This window comes from Elgaria multicarinata, chromosome 17, assembly GCF_023053635.1.
Source record: "Elgaria multicarinata webbii isolate HBS135686 ecotype San Diego chromosome 17, rElgMul1.1.pri, whole genome shotgun sequence".
Classification (NCBI taxonomy): domain Eukaryota; kingdom Metazoa; phylum Chordata; class Lepidosauria; order Squamata; family Anguidae; genus Elgaria; species Elgaria multicarinata.
In genome coordinates, this window is record NC_086187.1 from 1,229,203 (window position 1) to 1,254,662 (window position 25,460).

A 25,460-nucleotide genomic window follows, 5' to 3' on the forward strand; every position below is an offset into this window, starting at 1 on the left:
AGTACTGAAAAGGGATTATGTTACTGTACTATCCCATCTCCACCCTGATGCTTAATAGTCTCCCTGAGTTGGGAGTGTCCTAGACTTGTGGTTGTATCTATTCCTGAAGCTGGATAGCCAAATTTCAGCAGTAACTAGGCATGAACAGCTGAGGTTAGTGCACCAACTATGCCCATTCCTAAAAGTATTAAGTCTGGCCAATGGTGCCTTAATATTGTAAGAAGAAGAAAATAACTTTTCAAAACAAAACGTACTCAGGATTGTTTCATATGCAACTCCATGCTGAGTTAATAAGTCTGTAAGTTTCTGCACCTCTTTAGAAAGCTGCTTGTACTCCTAGAAAAGAAGAAAATTAAGAATGATTGATTTTCCATAAGAACATAAGATGAGCCACCTAGTCTAACATTCTGTTCACACAGTGGCCAACTAGCTGCTGACAAACTGGACATGCGGCAACAGAACATGTCTGCTGCCTCCTACCCATGTTCCCCAGCTACTGGTGTATATTGGCTTACTGCCTCTGATATTTGAGATAGCACATAGCCATCAAGACTAGTAGCCAGTGATAGCTTTCTCCACCCTCCTTTTAAAGCCATTCAAATTTGTGGCCATCACTACATCATGGGTAGCAAATGTAATAGATTGACAATGTGCTGTGTGAAGAAGTCCTTCTTTTTATCTGTCCTGAATCTCCCATCAATTAGCTTCATGGGATGACCCCACTGGGCTCTAGTATTTTGAGAGAGGGAGAAAAATGTCTTCCTATCCACATTCTCCACACCATGCATAATTTTGTACACTCTCTTTAGTCTTCATTTTTCTAAGGTAAACAATTTCACCTGTTGAAACCTTCCTTCATAGGGGAGATGTTCCACCCCCTTGATCATTTTTGTTGCCCCTTTCTACACTTTTTTCAGCTCTACAACATTTTTTTTTTTTAGGTGTGGTGACTAGAACTGTACAAGTATCCTCAGTGTGGTCACACCATAGAACTGTATAAGGGCAGTTTTATTTTCAATTCCTCTGCCTAACATGGAGTTTGCCTTCTTTACACCAGCTGCACACTGGATTGACATTTTCATTGCGCTGTCTCACACATGCAATGATTTTGCAAAGTTCAAAAGATACAAATGCCAAAGTTGAGAAGCCTTAGAAGAGTTTATTCCCTTTATATCAAAATAATGATTTTGTCTAGAAGTTTTAATTTGCTTTAATTCAGCCAAGTGCTGGTTTTGGCCTTTAAAGCACTAAATTGTTTTGGTCTCAGTTATTTGAAGAACCAGCTTTACCTGTATTCGGCCAGCACTGGAGGCTCTGCTTGTGTCTCTGCTTGAAAGAACAATTAGGTTGGCAGGCATGAGTTCCAGGATCATCTTCTCAGGAAGAACTGTGTTCCAACTGAGGTCCACCAGGGCCAATCATTACATGCCTTGAAGTGGGCCCTTAACAACTTAACTTTTCTCCTTGAGCTAGTTTATTAGGTGCTGTTGTGAATAAGTGATTGCTGGTTTTAACTGCTAAATTTTGATATTTTATTCTTAACACTTTTATGATTTTAATTTTGCACACCACCTTGGAGAGGGGGGTTCCCCTAAAAGGTGGCTCATAAATCATAAAAAGCAACAAACTAACTTGCAGGCTTGATACAAGAAGTCCAACTAATGAATCATTGGTTCCCAATCTTCACAAAGAATCATTACTCACAGCACTTTCAGCTCCTAGGCAACAGTCACAGAAGCCAGGTGCCAATTCATTTGGAAACCTCTAAGAACATCCTCCACCTTGCCCAACATCTATTTATTTGTTAAGAGACTATCAATTGAATCATCAGAGGAAGCAAAACACAGGCCAACAATGCCAACATGTTACCTCCAAAACAGCTCTAACACCAATTTCTGTACCTTATTGCACTTTTCCAGTGAGTCAAATTCCAGATGCTGAGGTTTTATTTTCTTCACTTTTACCTCTGTTGTTGATTTTAAAAAATTAACTTCTTCAAATATCTCTCTCAACCTTTTCTTGTATCCCTGAAAATAATAATAATAATAAAAAATCCTTATTCTTGCCTTGCAGCTATTATTTCTCTTCACATCTGTGAGCTCAGACTAACAAGTGATAGCCAGTTTTACAGGATTGGCTAGACTGACTTAAGTGATCCAGATAAAACACTGATTTTAAATCAAGTTTTGAAATCCATTTCTTTTCTTTTCTAGACAACAAACAAATTAACTTGCTTACATGCTACTATTACTATTACAACATTTTCATTTGTGTGAAGGTTTGAGGCCTACAGAAGCAAAGTAGGTCAGGCCTTAGAGGCCTGGGGTTATTCTGTTGGCAGCGAGGAAGAGTTTCATTTCCCAGTTAAGTTTCATTTCTACAAGGTTCAAGTAGTGCTTTCTGTTTTGGGGAAAACATGGTATAAAAATAAAGGAGAGAAAAGCCTAAATGCAGCTACGGTAAAAGAATGTGCATTTTTTTGCAATTTTTATTTTCTTTTAATGCCTTTGTATCAGTCAGCTCTATTGACTAAATCCCTTTACTTGTAATTTGGTTGTTTTAATATTCTAGTAAACAACCTAAACCCCATGTTATTGGGAAGGGGAAGGCAAAGGAAAGAAGGTGGGAGTCTTAAGGAGGAAAAAGAGGTCCAGGTTATATAAGGAACCTAGACATATGGTAGCAGTGGTTGGATTTTGACAAATATATTGGTTTTACCAATGGAGTTGACAAGACACTGTATTTTATTTTCGGGTTTGTGGATTAGGGAACAGATAGGCTACCAAGATGAGCCAGGATTTGTCTATGAGTAAAACTGCTCTAACTGAGCCATGCAAATAGACAATTTGCAGTGGGAAGATAAAACCAAGGAATAGCTTAAAGTAATGCTGACTACACATGCAGCAACTGGTGTAGGGAGGCCCATCACTCCTGCTAAGCCCTGAGTAAAAGAATGTGAGCTCCAAGCAGAACAACAACAGACACAAAGAAAAATCCAAGAGGAACTCAAAGCCCAAAGCCCAAGCAGAACAAGGAAAAGCTGTAAGAGGAGCAATGTAGACTTCAGGAGGAATAACACAGATTTTAGGAGGCACAACACAGAATGTGAATTCCACAACCTCATAAATCTATGGTGGAAACTGCTACTAAAATGGGTAGAGAAAGTCAAGGTTGATCCATGAGAAGAGATTCTAGATTTAATGGCTCTGGATCAGTTTTTGAGGTTATCCAGAGAAATAAAGCGAAAGGGTTAAGGATAAAAGATCCCAACAATATAACCCAAGCTGCTGAAATGGCTGACGAATTGATTGAAAACTGGGAAGGTTTGGGCCCAAGTTCGGAACTGAAAAGAAAGGGGGAAGAGAGAAAACACAGAGAAAAAGGAGTTTAAAAACCCTCCTAATGATTCTTCTTATCACAAGGTCTTGTCTTCAGTTCTTCATTTATACACCAACCCACTACTGGTAAGAACATAAATGCCACGCTGGATCAGACTGAGGGTCCATCTAGTCCAGCACTCTGTTCACACAGTGGCCAACCAGCTGTCGACCAGGGACCAACAAAGCATGACCCTCAGAGCAACAGCACTATCCCACCCATGTTCCCCAGCAACTGGTGCACACAGGCTTACTGCCTCAGATACTGGAGGTAGCTAATAGCCGTTGATACCCTTCTCCAGGAATTTATCCAACCTCCTATTAAAGCCATCCAAATTGTTGGCCATCACTAATCCTGTGGTAGTGAATTCCATAATTTAACTATGTGCTGTGTGAAGAAGTACTTCCTTTTATTTGTCCTGAATCTCCCACCAATAACCCCAAGTTCTAGTATTTTGAGAGAGGGAGAAAACCCTATCCACAAACCCTATACCATACATAATTTTGTACAACTCTATCATGTTTCCCCTTTTCTCCTTTTTTCCAAGCTAAACAATCCCAGTTGTTGTAACTTTCCCTCATACAGGAGATGCTCCAGCCCCTTAATCATTTTAGTTGCCCTTTTCTGCATTTATTCCAGCTCTATAATACCCTTTTTTAGGTGTGGTGACCAGACACAGTATTCTAAGTTGGTCACACTATAGATTTGTGTAAAGGCAATATGATACTGGTAGTTTTATTTGCAATTCCTTTTCTTATAATGTGGAGTTTGCCTTCTTTACAGTGGCCACACACTAGGATGACATTTTCATCGAGCTGTCCACCACAACCCCTCTTTCTTGTTTGGTCACTGCCAGCTCAGATCCCATCTAGCTATTATTATTTATTGCATTTTTATACTGCACAACAGCTGAAGCTTTCTGGGCGGTTCACAAAAACTAAAACCATTCAAAGTATAAAACAAACAGTATAAAAACATGATATAAAAACACATTAAAAACTTGATTAAAAACATACCATACATGATTAAAACATATTTAAAACATTAAACATTTTTAAAACATTCTAAAATTTCACTGGATAGGCCTGCTGGAATAGATCAGTCTTTATTGCTTTTTTAAATTCTAAAAGACTATCAAGTTGACGAATTTCCTCCGGCAGGCCATTCCACAGTCTGGGAGCAGCAGAAGAGAAGGTCCTCTGGGTAACAGTTGTTAATCTAGTTTGTACTAGCTGAAGTAGGTTCTTCCCAGAGGACCTGAGTGGATTGTACGGGAGAAGGCGATCCCTCAGGTAGCTTGGTAATAACCAACACTTTGTACTTCACCCAGAAACTAATGGGCAGCCAGTGAAGAAATTTTAAAACTGGTGTAATGTGGTCACCTCTAGGTGTACCAGTGACCAGCCTGGCTGCCATATTTTGAACTAATTGAAGTTTCCGGAGTAGGCACAGAGGTAGCCCCATGTAGAGTGCATTGCAGAAGTTGAGCCTCAAAGTTACCAGCGCGTGCACTACTGTCTTTAGGTCTTCCAACTCTAGGAAGGGGCGCAGCTGGCGTTATCAGCCGATGCTGATAGTAGGCACTCCTGTCCGTCGCATCTATCTGGGCTGTCATTTGGAGCGACGGATCCAGAAGCACCCCCAAGCTGCAAACACAGTTTTTCAAGGGGAGTGTAGCCCCATCCAGAACCGGTTGACACACCTCCAAACCCAGGTTGTGGCCTTTGACAGCAAGCACCTCCGCCTTGTTTGGATTCAGCTTCAGTTTGTTTTTCCTCATCCAGCCCATTACCGCTTCCAAGCATTCGTTCAGAGGAGACACACTATCCTTAGCTGACGCTGTTGTCGAAGGCATAGAGAAATATATTTGGGTATCATCAGCATACTGATAGCACCCCACCCCATGCCTCCGGATGATCTCTCCCATCCGTTTCATGTAAATATTAAATAGTATTGGGGAAAGGATAGCACCTTGTGGTACGCCACACAGCAGCTCCTTTTTGAAGAGCAGCTGTCCCCAGCATCACCATCTGGAACCTGCCCGAGAGGTAGGACTGGAACCGCTGGAGCACAGTGCCCCCAATTCCCAATCCCCTCAGGCGTTCCAGAAGGATACCAAGGTCGATGGTATTGAAAGCTGCTGAGAGGTCCAAAAGCACCAGCAGGGACACACTTCCCCTGTCAATACTTAGGCGTAGATCATCCGCTAAGGTGACCATAGCAGTCTCAACTCTGTATCCCGCTCTGAAGCCAGTTTGAAATGGGTCTAGAAAATGTGTGTCATCCAACACTGCTTGGAGTTGATGAGTAACTGCCCTCTCGATCACCTTACCCAAAAATGGTAGATTTGATATTGGTCTATAGTTATTAAGATCCAGGGGGTCCAGGAGGGCTTTTTTTAGAAGTGGCTGTACCATTGCTTCTTTTAAGCATGATGGAAAACTCCCCTCCCTGAGAAATGCATTAATAATATGTTTTAATTGTGATCTAACTGCATCTCCTCCCTGGGCGACCAACCAAGGACAGGGATCGAGAGGGCAAATCGTTTTTCTCACTCGTCCAAGCAGCTCGTCCACGTACTCAGTACTCACCAACTGGAACTGATCCAGTGTAATCCTACTTGCGGAGTTGCTGGATACTTCATGGTCAGCTTCTGCTATACTTGAAGTTGGATTTTTTTGCCCCAACGTGCATCACCTTACACTTGCTTACATTGAACCACATCTGCCATATGGATGCCCATTCTCCCAGCTTGGAGAGATTCCTTTGTGTCTTAACAACCTTAAATAATTTGGTGTCATCAGCAAACTTGGTCACTTCACTGCTCACCCCTAATTCCAGATCATTTATGAACAAGTTGAAAAGAATTGGTCCCAATACTGATCCCTGTGGGACCTCACTATTTACTTCCCTCCATTGGGAGAACTGACTCTTTTATTCCTACTCTTTGTTTTCTGTTCTTTAACCAGTTACTGATCCATAAGAGGACATCTCCTCTTATTCTACGACTGCTAAGTTTGTCAGGAGTCTTTGGTGAGGGACTTTAGCAAAAGCCTTTTGGAAGTCCAACTAAACAATGTCCACTGGATCACCTGTCTACATGTTTGTTGACACTCTCAAAGAATTCTAGAGACAGGACTTGCCTTTGCGATTGTAGATTTTGCCACAAGGTACCAAGCAGCTGTGGCAATAGCTAGATGCCCAATCTCTAGTGGAGGCTTTGCTGGGAATTTTTTGTAGAACACAATTCCCCTCAGAAATTTTGACAGATTGTGGAACAAATTTCCTCTATGAGATAATGGAATGTCTGTAGAAGTGTTGTGGAGTAAAATACTTAAAATTATTGCTTACACCTCTTGTGTAATGGGTTAATTCAGAGATTTAACACCACCCTTAAGGGAATAATTAAAGTTTATGTAAATACACATCCTAATGACCGGGATGACAAATTGCAACACCTACTCTTTGCTTATAGAGGGTTCCCCAGGAATCAACAGAATTCTCACCTTTTGAGCTATTGTATGGCAGAAGAGTGAGATCTCCTAAAAGAAAACTGGGAAGGTCAACTGCTGGAAAACAAAATGTCTATGGTACACTACTCTGACAGTTTGCAACTGAAATAGAGCCTTTATATAATGAGGGAACATGATGCAAAACATCTGGCTATATAGCCCATCTGCCTTTTGTACTACAGAATTATGTCTGCTTAGAAACTGTTTTGTTTTACTCTCTGGCCCAATTCAGACAGTCTGACTATTGATGATCAATATGTGGCTTAGGTCCTCAACTATGTTTTGGCCCATAAGCGCATTTAGAAGTTTTATAAGCTGATCAGCACCACAAACTGGCTTTCATGCAGGGGTGTGAAATTGAGTATGAGAAGGCACATTTTTCTCTCACTGATGATGACACTTAGGACCAAACTAAAAACGATGGGAGTAGGGAGGTTTTGATTAGGACAACAGTGGAGGCAAGGGGCTGAAGCACCCCTCCCCTTGTGCTGTGGTCCTAAACAACTCCTGCCACCTAGTTATGTTTTTTTTAAAACAGCCATAAGAGGGCTAAAGATAGAGTATTAATCACATCTAGTTTGGCCTGTACTGGATGATGCATCACTAAGGAATTCAATATTATGAAATTTTAGCTAAATATCCACATTTACCTCAATATGCACATCGGCTGGTACTGTGATCTGTTAGCATCCTGTCCCCCCAGTAATTTGAAAATAGGTTAATTGCTTGTAGAGTGCATACTAATCCCACCGTTGCCTCTGGTAAAGAGAACTCACAGGTTTTTGCATTTTTTCTTCTGTTACTGGATACTTCTAAGTCACAAAATACTCTTCGCTTTATTAATATGGGAACACAGGAAGCTGACTTATACTGAGTCATAGAATCATAGAATAGCAGAGTTGGAAGGGACCTACAAGGCCCAGTACTATCGACACTGGCTGGCAGTGGCTCTCCAAGGATTCAGGCAGGAGTATTTCCCAGCCCAACCTGGAGATGCTGGAGATCAAAACTGGGACCTTCTGCATGCAAAGCTGAGTCATGGTTTCTTCCTCAATGTTAATAACTTCTATTTGCAACTTTTAATTCCTTCCCTATTTTCCCAAGTGACAACAGCTAAGATATGCTCTGGTACCTTTATGCATATTAGCTTGCTGTTCCATGTCTGGGTATATTTGTAATTTAAAATAAAATAAATAACTAAGGCAATTATACTTTTAAAAGTATACCAAACTGTGCAGTTCTGTGATTTACACATAGTGTATTTTATATTCCTCAAAAACAGTAAATTAAATTTAGACCTGATAAGAAAAAAATATTGCATATACTTCATTTAATTTTCCCTCCAAAATGTAAATGAAACAAAAAAGCACCAGTAAAAAATCCAGAGTTGTACTCAATCTGATCAATCTGATCATGAGCAGCACCATGTACATTGATGGTGCTATATAAATAAATAAATAATAATAATAATAATAATAATGATTCTGTTTTAAGAGATTAGAAGTATCTATTTAAATACTATTAAATTCAAATTTCCTTTAAAACTGAGGCACTTTTGAGTGCCTTACTGTAACTTTTTAACAATATTATAAATCCAATGTTTAAAATACAATTTTGGACTGAAAAATGTTAGCAATTTTGAACCATTATGCTGTAAGTTGCAAGGCAAAACAATCTGTTCATGAAGTGTTATAATCATAACAGTACTAGGCCTTTTTTCTGTGTAACTAGAACACATTAATTGAGGGAGTTAGTAGGGCATAGTCTTGATGCTAAAGCTAAGGAGATCTGGAGTGTGCCTGGACAGGAATCCCATATAATCCTTCTTTATGGCAGATAGATATGTTACAAGTAAAACAAACAAACCTGATTCGTGATTAACTCATCATACAGCAACTGCTCCACTTCATCCCACTTTCTCTGGAGGGCATCAGGCAAAGCTGGGTACACTGCAAAGACAAGGCATCCCCAACCTTGAATTCTATTTGTTACTACAGCTGCCTTACTCAAAAGTTAAGGTCACTAATGGGCAGAGGACTGCAGCCATACAGTGGAAGCCTATCCTCAATTTATGCCTTCTGCTACCAAGTCCACTTATGCTGACAGTGCTGAGAACCTTGCACAAACATAGCTGGACACTGGTGGGGCCCAAGGAGCAGAAGTGGGTTGGGGCCGGAAGTGTGACAGGGAAAGAGTAGAACTTCAGAGGAATCCTACGCCCATGCAAATGCCAGTCCAGCCTTCAACAGCAGCATAGCATATCTGTAGAAGAAGTGACATAAGATAAAGCACTTCTACTGGAGTCAACAGACAGCCCAGATCAATTGATGGGTTTTTTTTATTTAAAATATTACTTGGCTGCCTTTCAGGGCAGAAGCACTTCCAAAGCAGTTGTACAACAATAAAACACACTAATAAGAATAGGAAAGGAACCTCTCATGCAAGCACTGAGTCATTACTGATTCTTGGAGTAATGACTCAGCTTTTGGAGTAACGTCAAAAGCTGTTACTCAGTTACTCAGTTGGAGTTACTCAGCTCTTGGAGTAACGCCAGCATTTGCTGACGTTTTCTTGGCAGGCCTTATAGTGGGGTGGTTTGCCATTGCCTTCCCTGGCCGTTATTACCTTTCCCCCAACTAACTGGGTACTCATTTTACCGACCTCAGGAGGATGGAAGGCTGAGTTGACCCGAGCCGGCTGCCTGAAACAAACTTCTGCTGGGATCGAACTCAGGCCGTGGGGAGAGTTTCAGCTGCAGAAACTGCTGCTTTACCACTCTGCGCCACACGAGGTTCTCTAATAAGAATAAGAATGTAAAAACATTGATGAATGCCTTCCACCTCCTCTCCTACAGCCCCAAGGTGCAATGGTATGTGATGGAAATGTAACAACAAAGGTGCTGATCAATGACAGTAATAAAATTCATCTATCTAACAACATTGTACTTCTCTACCAGCCGGCTGGACATCAGGAAAAACTTCCTGACTGTTAGAGCAGTACAACAATGGAACCTAGGGAGGTTGTGGGCTCTCCCACACTAGAGGTATTCAAGAGGCAGCTGGACAACCTCTGTCAAGTATGCTTTAGGGTGGATTCCTGCATTGAGCAGGGGGTTGGACTCAGTGGCCTTATAGGCCCCTTCCAACTCTACTATTCTATGATTCCATGAAAAGGATGTTTAACAGGATCCTTCTGTTAAAGGTTTCAGCCAGCCACACCCTCTTACAGAATGTTCAATCCAACTACCCACCACCCATTTTCAGAGTTCTCACCCTCCCCACTGCTACTGTATGGGGGTGAAGTTTTACAAATGTTTTACACTTTTGCAAACTTCAGGGTTCCTCCAGAGCGTACTTCTCAGTGGGCCCCATCTGAGCTCTTATCCTGTTAGTACTCATCATCTTGGTTTGATAAGTGAGTAGCAATAATGTTCTTTTATTTTCAATATTTATAACAAAATATCTCTGGGCACTTTACAAGCAAAAGAAGAAACCATATAACATGAAAATAAAATCTAAGCTTGAAAAAACTAGCAGAGAAAAACAGGTTGCTTACTTGTAACTGTAGCTCTTGGAGTGGTCATCTGTGCATTCATGCATATGGGCTCTGCACCTGTGCAGAGTCTCATTTCAGGAAGATTCTAAAGCTGTGGATCGTTTGGCGGGAATCCTCCACACCATCCTACTGTGCATGCTTGGGCGGATTCCTGCCTCTACTTCAGTTCGAGACATCCAATCACAGCTTCGATACCGAGAGAATAATTACACCACGGTATCGATATTGATATTAATATCAACACTGAAGCGGGGACGGTGGGTGGGTTGTGCGAATACACAGATGACCACTTGAAGACCCACAGTTACAGGGAAGCAACCTGTTCTTCTTCTTTGTGGTCTTTGTGCATCACCCATATGGGCAACTAACAAGCTCTGTCACTTACTGGAGGAGGGCAGGTATTTACTGTAATACAGCAGAGAGTATTGCTTGACCAAATGAAGAGACTGCTCGAGCCCAAACATCAATGTTATAATGTCTTACAAATGTTGAGGGGCTGAGACCATGTTGCAACTCCGCACACTTCAGTTAATGAAACTCCTCTGCCAGATGCCACAGATGTTGACATGCCCATTGTCGAATAAGCCCACAGTTGAATGGGAAGGTTTAACTTCGACAACAGGTAAGATGGTATTATAGCCTGTACTATCCAGGCAGCTAGCCTCTGTGACAACACTGAGAGGCCCTTTTTAGTACCTCCATATCAAACAAAGCGGCACTGGGTCAATTGGAATGCCTGAGTCCTGTCTTCATAAAATGCCAGAGCCCTGCAAAGATCTAGAGTATGCAGCCTTCTTCCTAAATCTGTTGATGGAGATCAGAAAAAGATTGGTAATGTAATCGTCTGATTAACATGAAAGTCTGATACAATCTTGGGGGCAAACGATACAATCTTGGGGGCAAAGGAGTACCACTTTATCCTTATAAAAATCAATGTATGGAGAATCAGTACGCAGCGTGCAAAGTTCACTTGCTCCCTTGCTGATGTGATAGCCACTAGGAATTCTACTTTCAAAGTTAGCAACTGAAGGTCAATTGTAGCCATTGGTTCGAAGGACTTTGTCATTAGCAATTGTAAGATTACCGAAAGGCTCCACTGAGGAACAGTGGACCTTACCGGTGGAATCAAATTCTTCACTCATAAAAACTGATGGATGAGAAGATATACCAAAAGCTATTGGGCCCCTATGGACAGCATACAAGAATGCTTGAATCCTTTATTGAAAAGATAATGCAGAAATAAAAAAACATTCGTAACTGAGCAATTGTGTGGAGTAAAGTTTTTATCTAGAGCAAATTTTCTGAAGGCAGCCCACTTGGCTGCATATGAGCTTTGAGCAGCTGGTTTTCACCCTTCCTGAACTTTAGTTGGTAACAAGTATATCGGTAGCATCAGCAAATCCTCCATATCCTGAGGTTGAATGTTTATAAGTCGGGTGTCTTATCTGTCCTTTGTCTTGAGAGAGTAAATAAGGGACTTGTAGAAGATGATACAACTGTCCCTTAGCTAGGTTGAAAGCGTCGTAAACCATGTTTACCTGGGCCACCATGGAGCAAATAATAATAATAATAATAATAATAATAATAATAATAATAATAATAAATGTATTTTTTACCCGCCTCTCCTTTTAGATCGAGGCGGGGAACAACATTAGAACAGGAATCAATACATCTTAAAAATTCATGATTTAACATTGATCTGGATAGGCCTGCCGGAAAAGGCTAGTCTTTAAAGCTGCCTTAAAATCACACATAGAGTTAATTTTACGAATCTCCTCCGGCAGGCCATTCCACAATCTGGGGGCGACAGAAGAAAAGGTCCTCTGGGAAACTGATGTCAGCCTAGTTTTAGCTGACTGAAGTAAGTTCACCCCAGAGGACCTGAGTGTGCGGGGCGGACTATATGGGAGAAGGCGATCCCGCAAGTAACCTGGACCCAAACCATTTAGGGCTTTAAAGGTAATGACTAACACTTTGTACTTTGCCCGGAAACTAATTGGCAGCCAGTGGAGTGATTTTAATGTTGGTGTAATGTGGTCATCCCTAGGTGTACCAGTGACCAACCTGGCCGCCATATTTTGAACTAGTTGAAGTTTCCGAACTAGGTACAATGGTAGCCCTATGTAGAGCGCATTGCAGAAGTCAAGCCTTGAGGTTACCAGCGCGTGCACTACTGTCTTTAGGTCTTCTGACTCTAAGAAGGGGCGCAGCTGGCGTATCAGCCGAAGCTGATAGTAGGCACTCCTGGCCGTCGCATCTATCTGGGCTGTCATTTGGAGTGACGGATCCAGGAGCACCCCCAAACTGCGAACACAGTCTTTCAGGGGGAGTGTAGCCCCATCCAGAACTGGCTGACACACCTCCAAACCTAGGTCAGAGCCCTTGACAGCAAGCACCTCTGTTTTGTCTGGATTCAGCTTCAGTTTGTTTTTCCTCATCCAGCCCATTACTGCCTCCAAGCATTCATTCAGAGGAGACACACTATCCTTAGCTGATGCTGTTACTGAAGGCATAGAGAAATATATTTGGGTGTCATCAGCATACTGATAGCACCCCGCCCCATGCCTCCGGATGATCTCTCCCAGCGGTTTCATGTAGATGTTAAACAGCATTGGGGATAGGATGGCACCTTGTGGTACGCCATACAACAGCTCCTTACAATGCAATTGGTCTCCTCTCCTCTGATCTTTGCAACTACCCTTGACAGTTGAGGGAATGATGGAAATATACAGAAGATGTTCCCAGTTCACTGTAGAAGGAAAGTATTGCCCAGAGATTGGTGACCCTTTCTTGCTCTCGAACAAAAGTTGGTGCACCTAGTATTTGCTGCGTGGCAAGTAGGTTTATCCCCACTTTTTATTAGGGTGCTGTAATCTTCTGTTCCCATTCCCTTCGACTGTTGCTGTCGAGGGAAAAGTCGGTCAGACAGGCTGGACCTGACTGGTGGAGAAGTACAATGTTGAGCAGAGCAGGAATGGGACCAACATCAAGGTGAAAGGGTTTCCATTGGTCAGCACCAAGGAGAAGCCAAATCCTGAATCTCTCCTGCAGATGTCATTGACAATAGCTCTATAGTTGGAGTCTCTGTTGGTACTGGATCATCCAACAGAGGACGTGGTGGGGGTATAGGTATTCTTATGATCTTCAAGGTAGAAGTTTTGTTTTCTTTTCTTTTCGAGATGAATTTCTGAGTAGGATTTGGACTTTTTAGCATTTTTGGCAATGTTTTTTGCCATCAACAAAGCAAGAGACCCAGCATAGGGGGATCAGGCCTGCTTATCTCAAGGGCCATTAGTAGTGACTGAGATGATGCCATAGTGACTGTGGCTGAAGGTGGGATTTTTGGACATTCCACTGGCTTCTGCTTATCAGTGGCCTCCCCTTCCACAGCATTGCATTTAATCTGTTGGACCAATTTCTCCTGGTCTGCTTGGAGAACGACTAGCAGTGTGGAGAAATCTCAACTACATGTGATTTGCCCAAACAAAAGAGACATAAAGAACATCCATCCGAAGGGGGTAACTTGCTGCCACAATGGATGCACTTTTGAAAGGGGGCCTTTAAGGCCATACGATCCTCATTGGTATACAATCCTCATTGGTATACAACAGCAATCTAATGACAGATTGCAGAAACAAATGAGAAGAAAACAACGAATAAGACATTAGATGAAGTAAAGTTAGGAACTTCAGCACAATCTCGCTAAAATATGAGAAACACTAAGAGCAACTTCCCTATGAACAACCATCACCGGTGGTCAAAAGAGAGCTGAGAGAAAGGTGGGAACCCGACAGGACATGCACAGTAGAATCATAGAATAGCAGAGTTGGAAGGGGCCTACAAGGCCATCGAGTCCAACCCCCTGCTCAATGCAGGAATCCACCCTAAAGCATCCTTGACAGATGGTTGTCCAAGTGCCTCTTGAATGCCTCTAGTGTGTGAGAGCCCACAACCTCCCTAGGTAACTGATTCCATTGTCGTACTGCTCTAACAGTCAAGAAGTTTTTCCTGATGTCCAGCCAGAATCTGGCTTCGTTTAACTTGAGCCCGTTATTCCGTGTCCTGCACTCTGGGAGGATCAAGAAAGAATCCTGGTCCTCCTCTGTGTGACAACCTTTTAAGTATTTGAAGAGTGCTATCATGTCTTCCCTCAATCTTCTCTTCTCCAGGCTAAACATGCCCCGTTCTTTCAGTCACTCCTCATAGGGCTTTGTGTCCAGACCCCGGATCATCCTTGATGCCTTCCTCTAAACACACTCCAGCTTGTCTGCGTCCTTCTTGAATTGTGGAGCCCAGAACTGGGTGCAACTGTGCATTTGGTTTCTAGGACGGTGGGGGAAGGTTCCTGCCAAAACAATCCTCAGCTTTAGAATCTTCCTGAAACGAGGCTCTGTGCAGAGCCCTATGTGTGATGCACAGAGACCACAAAGAAGAACAGTACAGATCTACAAAGATCTACTACCAGCACCAATAACAGGCTGCACCAGCAGTCTATAAAACTCAGAAATCAAGGGAGACAGAATGAGGCTCTACCACTCAGTCCTCGTAAAAGTATGGGGTGATGGGAACTCTGGTGAGAAGGATCTCCAGCATGTACCTCAACTCCACTTCTATGACTGGGGATCTAAGGTCAAGAGATCCCACAAAGATAAGCAAAGATACATGCCTCAAGGTGGGCCTCCTCCCCACCCCAGATGCAGAAAGGAGCTCACTACTGTCTGTAATCCCTCAAAGGCAGAAAAACAACAACTAGGAACAAGGGCAGACACTAGACAGCACAGCCAGTTATATTGTGCACCGAACTAGAATTGCTGGCCAAACTTCAGAATTACAGTGAGCACAGGCTACCCAGTCAATGAAGCCCAAGATACATAGATCATAGAACAGTGGAGTTGGAAGGGGCCTATAAGCCCATTGAGTCCAACCCCCTGCTCAATGCAGGAATCCACCTTAAAGCATCCCAGTCAGATGGCTGTCCAGCTGCCTCTTGAATGCCTCTAGTGTGGGAGAGCCTACAACCTCCCTAGGTAATTGGTTCCATTTTCATATTGCTCTAACAGTCAGGAGATTTTTCCTGCTGTCCAGCTGGAATAGGGTTTTCTGTAACTTGAGTCCATTATTCCACGTCCTGCACTCTGGGAGGATCAAGAAAGGATCCAGGCCCTCCTCTGACAACCTTTCAAGTATTTGAAGAGTGCTATCATGTCTCCCCTCAGTCTTCTGTTCTCCTGGCTGAACATGCCCACTTCTTTCAGTCACTCCTCATAGGGCTTTGTGTCCAGACCCCGGATCATCCTTGATGCCTTCCTCTGAAACCCCTCTAGCTTTTCTTCATCCTTCTTGAAGTGTTGTGCCTACAACTGGGTGCAAATGTCAAGATGAGGCCTAACCAGTGCTGAATAGAGGGGAACCAATACCTCATGCAATTTGGAAGCTATACTTCTATTAGTGCAGACCAAAAAAGGATTTGTTTTTGCAGCCACATCACACTTTTGGCTCATATTCAGCTTGTCATCTACAACAATTCCAAGATCCTTCTCGCTTGTAGTATTACTGAGCCAAATATCTCCCATCTTGTAGCTATGGATTTGGTTTCTTTCGTCTAGGTGAAGAATTTGGCATTTATCCCTATTAAATTTTATTCTGTTGTTTTCAACCCGGTGTTCCAGGCTATCAAGATCACTTTGAAGGATATTAGCTATCCCACCCAATTTTGTGTCATCTGCAAATACTGCTGATTACCTCCCTGCAGTTTGAGAAGGTACGATTGATTGAGCCTGATTATGTTGATCAGATAAGTCTGGCAGGATTTGTTCTCGATAAATCAATGCTGGCTTCTTGTAATCACTGCATTGTTTTCAAGGTGCTTACAGATTGACTTCTTTATAATCTGCTCCAAAATTTTCCCATGGATTGATGTCACACTAACTGGTCTATAGTTCCCAGGTTCTTCCTTTTTGCCCTTTTTGAAGATAGGGACAACAGTAGCTCATTTCCAGTCATCTGGAACTTCACCCATCTTCCATGATTTCACAAAGATAATAGACAGTGATTCTGAGTTCTTCTGCCAGCTCCTTTATTATTCTAGGATGCAGTTCATTGGGCCCTGGAGATTTGAACTCATTCAAAGAAATTAGGTGTTCCTTGACCATTTGTTTACCAATCTCAAACTGCAATCCTGACCCTTCAGCTTGTACTTTAGTTTTATCAGGGCTGTCATAGAACCCACTTTTGGGAGAAGACTGAGCCAAAGTAGGAATTGAGCACTTCAGTGTTTTCTTTGTCATTTGTTATCAATCTGCCATCCTCATTGAGTAGCTGAACCACCATTTCTTTTCTCTGTCATTTGCTATGCATGTACCTGAAGAAAGCTTTTTTGTTGCTTTTTCTCAAGCCTCAGTTTTAGCCTTCCTGACACCATTCCTGCACTTCTGTGCTACCTGTCTGTACTCTTCTTTTGTACCCTGGCCTTCCTTCCACTTCCCATATGTATCCTTTTTTGTTTTCAGGACATCTCTAAGCTTTTTGTGGCGTTACATTGGTTTATTCTGTTGTCTTCTATCTTTTCTCCTTGTTGGAATTGTTTGAACTGTGCCTTTAAAATTTCCTTTTTTAAAACTCCCATCCATCTTGGACTCCTTTTCTCATTAGGGTCACTTGCCATGGGACCTTACTTGATCATAGTTTATTAAAATTGGCTTTCCTAAAAAACAGAGTATGTAGCTTTTGCTTCCTTTAAAATCAAGAACTCAAGTATGACGTGATCTCTTTCCCCAGAGTTCCCATAACTGCCACTTTATCCACTAAGTCAATTCTATTGGTCAGAATCAAGTCAAGGATAGCCGATCCTCTAGTTTCTTCCTCCACTTTCTTGAAGCATCTTGAAGACAATGCTGTGATTGTTAATTGTCAGCATGGCTTTGTCAAAAATAGGTTATGTGAGACAAATCTTGTCTCCTTCTTTGACAGGATAACTTCTCTAGTGGACAAGGGGAATGCTGTGGACATAATCTACTTTGATTTCAGCAAAGCTTTTGACAAGGTTCCACATGACTTTCTCATTGACAAGCTGCTGAATTTTGGCTTGGATAGCATCACAGTAAGGTGGATCCACAACTGGCTGGCTAACTGCACTCAGAGAGTCAGCATTAATGTCTCTACATCTAGTTGGAGAGCAGTAACCAGTGGGGTACCACAGGGTTCTGTCTTGGGGCCAGGATTATTCGACATTTTTATTAATGACCTGAATGATGAGATTGATGGACTTCTTATCAAATCTGTGGATGACACATAACTGAGAGGTCTGGCCAACACCCATGATGACAGAATGAGATTGCAATCTGATTTGGACAGGTTGAAACACTGCGCTGAGAGGAACAGATGTCCTTTAACAGGGAGAAATGTAAGGTATTACATTTAGGGAGGAAAAATGTAGGGTACATATATAAGATGGGGAATTCATGGCTTGGGAATACTACATTGGAGAAGGATTTGGGTGTGGTTATCAACAGCAATCTGAACATGAGTCAGCAGTGTGAGATAGGTGCTAGAAGGGCTAATGCAGTTCTGGGCTGCATTAGAAGAAACATTGTATCAAAGATGTGTGAAGTCCTTATTCCTCTCTATTCAGCACTAGTTAGACCACACCTGGAGTATTGTGTAAGATTCTGGGCACCCCATTTCTAGAAGGGCATCAACAGGTTAGAACAGGTTCAGAGAAACGCAACAAAGATGATACAGGGACATGAGGGAGGAAGCAGCAGCCAGGAAGCAGGACCCACCGTGCCTGGGTCCAGCTCCAGCTGAGAGCCCCCTCCCTCCTGCTACCAACTGTCTCTGCAGAGGCCACCAGTGAGGGAGGAAGCAACAGCCAGGCAACAGCCGTGCCTGGGTCCAGCTCTGGCTGAGAGCCCCCTCCCTCCTGCTGTCAACTGTAACTGCTGAACTTTGCAACTAAGATTGTAGTGCCTGAATTTGCTTTCCTTTCCCCCCTCCTCCTCCTCCCTCCCAATCCCCTTTCCTTTTGTGTCATGTCTTTTAGATTGTAAGCCTGTGGGCAGGGACTGTCAAGAAATACTTTTGTAAGCCGCCGTGAGAGCCTTTTTTGGCTGAATGGCGGCATAAAAATCCTTAAATAAATAAAAAATAAATAAATGAGGACATGCCCTATGAGGACAGGCTAAAGGAACTTTGGATCTTCAGGCCTTTGCTAGACCAGCGTTTATCCCGAGGTGAACCCCAGGATCGTCCCTGTGCGTCCAGATGACGCACAGGGGATCCCGGGCTCAGGGAGGGATCAACCCTCCCTTGCCCCGGGAAAACGGGCACCACTTTTAGCCCAATATTTTTTGCGGTCTCGGGCTGAGCCTGAAACCGCGAGCGTGTGGTGCCTCTAACAAGCGGTTTTCCCAGCTCCTTGCAATTACTTGTGAGGAGCCGGGAGCCGCAGACTGGGTGGTGGGGGGAGGAGATCGTAGATGGGGGGGAGGGAGATTGCGGACGGGGGTTAGGGACATTTTTTTTAAAAAAAACTTACCTTTGCACAGGAGCGCTCCTGCACATCCAGCCCCTCCAGAAAACCAAAAAAATGGTGGGCACATGTAGACAAGGGCAAGATCCCGCAATATTTGCATCGCGGGCTCTCCCCTGATCAGGCCTGGATTTACAGGTAAGTCTAGCAAGGCCCTCAGTTTGGAGAAAAGGAGACTGAGGGGAGATGTGTTAGCAGTGTTCAGGTACATAAAAGGATGCAACAGGGAAGATGGTCAAGGACTATTTTCCATTGCCACAAAAAGCAGGACCTGAAATAATGGGTATAAGTTACAGCTACCTAGATTCTGATTAAATATAAGAAAAATCTTCCTGACAATAAGATCTGTATAACAGTGGAAAAGACTACCTATGGAGATTGTGGGTTCTCCATTTCTGGAGGTTTTTAAGAAGAGGCTGAATAGCCACCTCTCATGGATGGTTTAATTGGCTTTCCTGCACACTGCAGAGGGTTGGAGTAGATGATTCTTGTGGTCCTACGATTCTATGTCAGGAATTTCTTGGAGGGATCACTTTTGGCAGAATTTGTCTCCCAACAGATATCAGGGTAATTGAAGTTCCCCATTACTACTACATCACACTTCCTTGAAACACTGGCAATTTGCTTATCAAAAGTTTTATCCTCCAATGCAACTCTCTACCTTATTTACTGACAATTATGGATACTGGGAACACCAACACAGGAGAGAATACGGATGGTAGATGGGCCACTTGCTCATCAATCCTGGATGAAGAGGAACTGGCCACACATTCCGTGGTCTCGGGCTGAGCCCGAGACCACGGAAAAACCAGGCTTAAAGGGTAGGGTGAGATTCCAGGGCAAGGGAGGGATCATCTGAACGTGCAGGGATGATCCTGGAGATCACCCCAGGATTTCACCCCATCCGTTTAGTGGCTACACCTTTTGGAAGTAGTTTCAATAAATCAATTGTTAATTATGTTGGTGTTGCTATAACAGAAGGAAAGAATTCAATCATCTTTGCTGAGACACCAGCTGGCTAACCTAGCCAGCAGCCATTCCATAAAGCTATCTGAAGTGTTTCCCAATTGGTCTTGGTAAGTTATTCAGTCTTGACTACCTTGAAACTACCTAGCTGCAGTGTTGGGAGCAGTTCCACATCCTGAGGAGTATATTGCAATCAGGGAAGAACACTTCTGAGCTATTTCCACATAGGAGCTTCTGTAGTTGCCAAAGCATGTCTTAGTGATCATGCCAAATTCAATTGTCTAGGTTGTACTTGGGGTGTCTGGAGGGGAGCAATGAGATTAACACAGTGAATTTAGGACTGCAGTAAAGGAGGAGATTATTTTAAGAGTTAAATTAGTTGCCCCGAGAAGAATTAATTAACAAACCCCCAGAAGAAGTTTGGTATCCCTGTTCTTTGCTTAGTAGGACTGATCTTTGACCTCATTCCTATTGAGCTTTGGTGAACTAAACAACTAATCCTTGAGGTAATGAATCGACACTGACAAATTCCCTAATGCGTGCATTTTTGTCAGTATCATTGCTGATTAAATTTTTATCTGGTTGAGCTTTTATATTGTATCTTATATTATGGTTTTATACTGTTGTTTTATACTTTGAATGTTTTTAATTTTTGTGAACCGCCTAGAGAGCTCCGGCTATTGGGCGGTATAGAAATGTAATAAATAAATAAATAAATAAATAAACCATCTAAGCTGTGGGCGAACAACTCTTGCTGTGTTCCTTTATTGAGAACACAGCGAGGGCCTGCAATTTCCATCTATTGAACATTTGCCAGATTCGCAGGTTCCTGTCTCAGGCAACTGCGGACTTCTTGGTTCAGGCCTTGGTTGACTCACCCCTGGATTACTGTAATAATCTCCTATTTGGTCTTCCTCTTTCCTCTCTCTACTCTTTGATCCTGGTCCAGAACAGTGCTGTTAGGACTGTTCTGGACCCCGATTTGCCCATACCTCCTTCCATTGTAGGGTTTGCATTGGCTTCCATTGAAGGCCAGGACCCAATTTAAGATCTTATTCCTGGCCTTTCAGTTGCACCACCCAACTTACCTTTCCTCCCTTTTGTCCTGGTATGTTCCGGGCCAAGCCATTAGATCCATGGGGTTTATTCTTTTTTAATAAACGGGGCTGGCTGTTTGCTCCTGAGATAGAGCATGTTGATGGTTCTTGTGGTGGCCACGACACATTTTATATGGGTTTTAAAGGATTTAAAAGAATATAAGGATTTATAATTATTGTATTTATTCCATTTTTTGTGAACTCATCTATTTTATCTCATGTACAGCACTTTGTTAGAAAGTGCTATATAAATACATTTTATGATGTTGATTATGATGATGATGTTTGTTACGTCTCCTTTATTTAGGCCTTTCCTATTTAAACACTCGTACCTGTGCATTAATTGCTGTGGAAAATAAACAACATCCATGTTAGAAATTTGCTGTCAATTCTAAAAATGCAGGTTGCTTACCTGTAACTGTAGTTCTTCGAGTGGTCATCTATGCATTCACACATATGGGCTTTGCGCCTGCGCAGAGACCAGACCGGAACCTTCTCTAGCTGAGTGGAACGTTTTTGGCGGGAACCCCTCCCCCACGCTACCGCGCATGTCCATGGGGTTCCCGCCCTTACCTCAGTTTACAGGAGTCCGACGTTGTGCCCCCATAAACATGAGAGTAAATAAAATAAAGTACATTCCACAATAAAACAGTGTCATTTGTAAGTCTCACACCACCAAGTGGGGATGGTGGGTGGGTTGTGTGAATGCATAGATGACCACTCGAAGAACTACAGTTACAGGTAAGCAACCTGCATTTCTTCTTCGTGGTCTCTATGCATCACACATATGGGCGAATAGCGAGCTGACATACCTTTGGAGGTGGGTTGGTGCATCATCTGAAGATCTCTGAAAGCACTGTCCTCCCAAATGAGCAGTCCTGCCTCGCACGGGTGTCCAAACTGTAGTGCTTGACAAACGTGGATGGAGTGGACCACGTTGCGGCTCTACAGACTTCTGCCAAGGGAACACCTCTGGTGAAGGCCACCGATGTTGAAACAGCTCTGGTGGAATGAGCCGTCACAGGTTTCACTAACTCTATTTTAGAAATAGAGTAGGCCAATTCTATTGTCTCCACTATCCAGCGTGACAGTCGTTGGCAAGAGACAGGGAGTCCCTTAGAAGGCTCACCATAACAAATAAACAGTTGCTTTGTCTTTCTAAATGTCTCTGTCCTGTCTTTGTAAAAAGCAAGAGCCCTTCTTACATCGAGAGTATGCAAAGAAGACTCAAGAGGTGTAGTTGGATTAGGAAAGAAAGCAGGTAAAGAAATATGCTGGGACAGATGAAAAGTAGACACTACCTTAGGCAGGAAGGCTGGGTCTGTGCGTAGCACAACCTTGTCCTTATGAAAGATAGTGTATGGAACATCTATCCTAAGAGCTTTAAGCTCACTTGCACGTCTTGCTGATGTGATGGCTACTAAAAAGACAGTCTTTAAAGTAAGCAGCCTAAGGTCTGTCGAAGCCATGGGCTCGAAGGGCTTGCGTGTCAATGCTTGCAGCACAACTGACAGGCTCCAAGGCGGCACGATAGTCTTCACAGTCGGTATCGTGTTCTTCAGACCTTTCAGAAATTTCTTGGTTGTTGGATGGGTAAAAGGTGTAAAACCATCCACACCCCGGTGAAAAGATGTAATCGCAGCAAGGTGAACCCTGATGGATGCGAGCTTAAGTCCCTGCTGGAAAAGTGTCAATAAATAATTAAGGATGAAGGGTAAGTGGCAAGATTCTGGTGTTTGATCTTGTGCTGAAGCAAAGTTCTGAAATCTTTGCCACTTTGCTGCATAAGTTTTCCTAGTGGAAGGCTTTAGTGCTGCCAATATAATGTGATCCACAGTCAAAGTTCTAGTTGCAGAGGAGGAGTTGTTGTTATCCTCCATGCAGTCATCTTGAGGGTCGACAGATCTGCGTGTCGAACCCTGCCCTGGTGTCGAGACAGTAGCTTCGGTGTCGACGGGAGCCTGATGTAATCCCCTCTCGATAACCGAAGAGCGTGTGAGAACCACGTCTGTCGAGGCCACCACGGCGTGATCAGGATGCAATCGGAGTTGTCCATCTGGATCTTGGCTATCACTCTTGTCAACAGTGGAAAGGGAGGAAACATGTACAGGAGATTTCCTCTCCAAGTTCTGGTGAAAGCGTCTCCTAGAGAGCGCTTTCCTCTTCCTGCCCTGCTGCAAAACTTGGCGCAGACTGCGTTGTCCTCGGTAGCGAAGACATCGACAACAGGGCGGCCCCAGTACCGAAAAAGGCTTTCCCGCACTTCGACGTCGAGCTCCCACTCGTGGTCGACATGGAAGGATCTGCTGAGAGAGTCCGCAAAGACGTTCTCCTTGCCGGCTACATGAATCGCAGTCAGGTAAGTCCTTCTCTTTATGCACCAGTTCCATATCCTGAGTGCAGAACGGTTCAGGGGGTGTGATCTTGTTCCACCCTGCCTGTTGATGTATGCCACTACAGTAGTATTGTCTGTCGCGATCAAGACATTCTTGCCCTCGATCATCTGTGCAAATGCTTTTACTGCATTTTCTACTGCCAGGAGTTCGAGATGGTTGATGTGATGCTCCCTCTGTGATCGAGACCAACGACCCTGAGAGGTTAAGGAGCTGCAATGGGCTCCCCATCCTTCTAAGGATGCATCCGTGGTGATCGTTACCGAAGGCGCCTGTTGTTGGAATGGAACGCCTTCGAGAAGAGTCGACATCGAGAACCACCATTTCAGCGATGCCCTGACTTGCTTCGGTAACGAAAGGTAAGTTCGTCGAGCATTGAGCCTGAGATCGAAAGTTCTTAAAAACCAGGCCTGCAATACCCTCATTCTGAGTCTTGCAAACCTGATGACTGCCGTAGTGGCTGCCATCAGGCCTAATAGTCTCTGGACTGTCCAAGCCGATACTTTCCGCCGGCTCTCGATGTCGATGGCTAACTGCTGCAAGGTGTTTGCCCTGGTTAAAGGTAAGTATGCTCTCCCGTCTCGAGAGGATAGGGTTACCCCTATGAAGTCCAATCTCTGCTGTGGAGTCAAAATGGACTTTTCGTGGTTGACCCACAGCCCCAACGAGTCCAACAGGTTGAGGGTGGTTAGTATATCCGACTGGAGCGCCTCGCTGCTGTCCGCTACGAGAAGCCAATCGTCCAGGTACGGATAAACACAAATGCCTTTCTGCCTTAGGTGGGCGCATACCACCGCCATAACCTTCGTGAAGACCCTCGGCGCCGTGGCCAATCCGAACGGAAGAACGGTGAACTGGTACTGGGACACTCCGATCGAAAACCGAAGGTAAGCTTGATGCGACTTCCTGATGGAAATGTGGAAGTACGCATCCTTCAGATCCACCACTGCAAACCAAACTCCTTTCTGTAGAAGCTGCAGAATTGAAGTAACCGTTGTCATACGGAACTTCCTCGGGGTGATGAACTTGTTCAGCTGTCTTAAGTCCATGATCGGTCGAAGACCTCCATCTTTCTTCGGGACCGTGAAGTAACGAGAGAAAAATCCCTGATTGAGTTCCTCTGCAGGCACGGGAGAGATGGCTCCCTTCGATAGTAAGGTCTGTACCTCGAGCAGCAGAGGAGGGGATGGAGTCGTTGCTTTCACGCCGGAAAAGGGAGGGAGGGCATCGAGCTCGATGGCATAGCCCGAGTTGATGATAGTGAGCACCCAGGAGTCTGTTGTTATTAACTCCCATTGATGGTAATGGGGTGCTAGGCGGTTCGCAAAAGGGGGTGGATCTGGAGCCGAGGAGTCAAACCCGCTGCTTCTTAGAGAAGTCGGGCTGACGCTTTTCCTGTTGGAAACGGCTCTGATAAGGCCGCTTCCTTTGAAGTTGTTGCTGCTGCTGCCTTGGTTGCTGGTATTGGGGCCGTTGTTGTTGTGGAGGAGGTCTTATCCATCTCTTCTGTCGGTATTGAGTCTGTGGAGGAGGAGCAGTAAACCCCATCTTTTTGGCTGTTGTTCTCGCCTTGTAGATAGAGTCCAGCGTCTCGTCAGTCTTTGTATTAAATAGACCTTCGCCATCGAATGGCATGCTCTCTATCCTCCCTTTCGTTTCTTGAGTAAGATTGGCTGATCTGAGCCAAGCGTGCCTCCTCAAAGAAATGGCCCCCATCATCGACTTTGAGTGGCAATCCACCTGATGTCGAGCGGTAGACAATTGCTGCCTTGCTATGGCTGTCGCTTCATTCTGGAATACTCTTGCGAGCTCCTTCTTATCCTCCGGAAGATGTTCGCATAGAGAACCCATCTTTTCCCAAAGGAAAATCTGATATCTCGCCATCGTTGCCTCGTACACCGATGCTCTGATGCCCAAAGATGAGGACGAGTAAACTCTCCTGCCAGTTTGGTCCAATTTCCTCCCCTCTCTATCGACAGGTGCAGAATGAGTCTTTTGTGACTGTCCCTGTGCCGATTCCACTACAATG

The 25,460-nt window shown here is 43.7% G+C and overlaps 1 protein-coding gene across 1 annotated transcript in view; it reads right to left on the reverse strand.

Moving 5' to 3' along the window:
* The window catches only part of GNPTG (N-acetylglucosamine-1-phosphate transferase subunit gamma), an 81,544-nt gene that overhangs the window by 6,381 nt on the left and 49,703 nt on the right, over nucleotides 1-25,460 (reverse strand). Inside the window, exons 8-10 of the mRNA XM_063143333.1 lie at nucleotides 8,757-8,839; nucleotides 1,902-2,027; nucleotides 255-336 (exon numbers count right to left, since the gene is read on the reverse strand). Coding sequence (XP_062999403.1) covers nucleotides 255-336; nucleotides 1,902-2,027; nucleotides 8,757-8,839 — 291 coding nt within the window. The remainder of the gene's footprint in view (nucleotides 1-254; nucleotides 337-1,901; nucleotides 2,028-8,756; nucleotides 8,840-25,460) is intronic.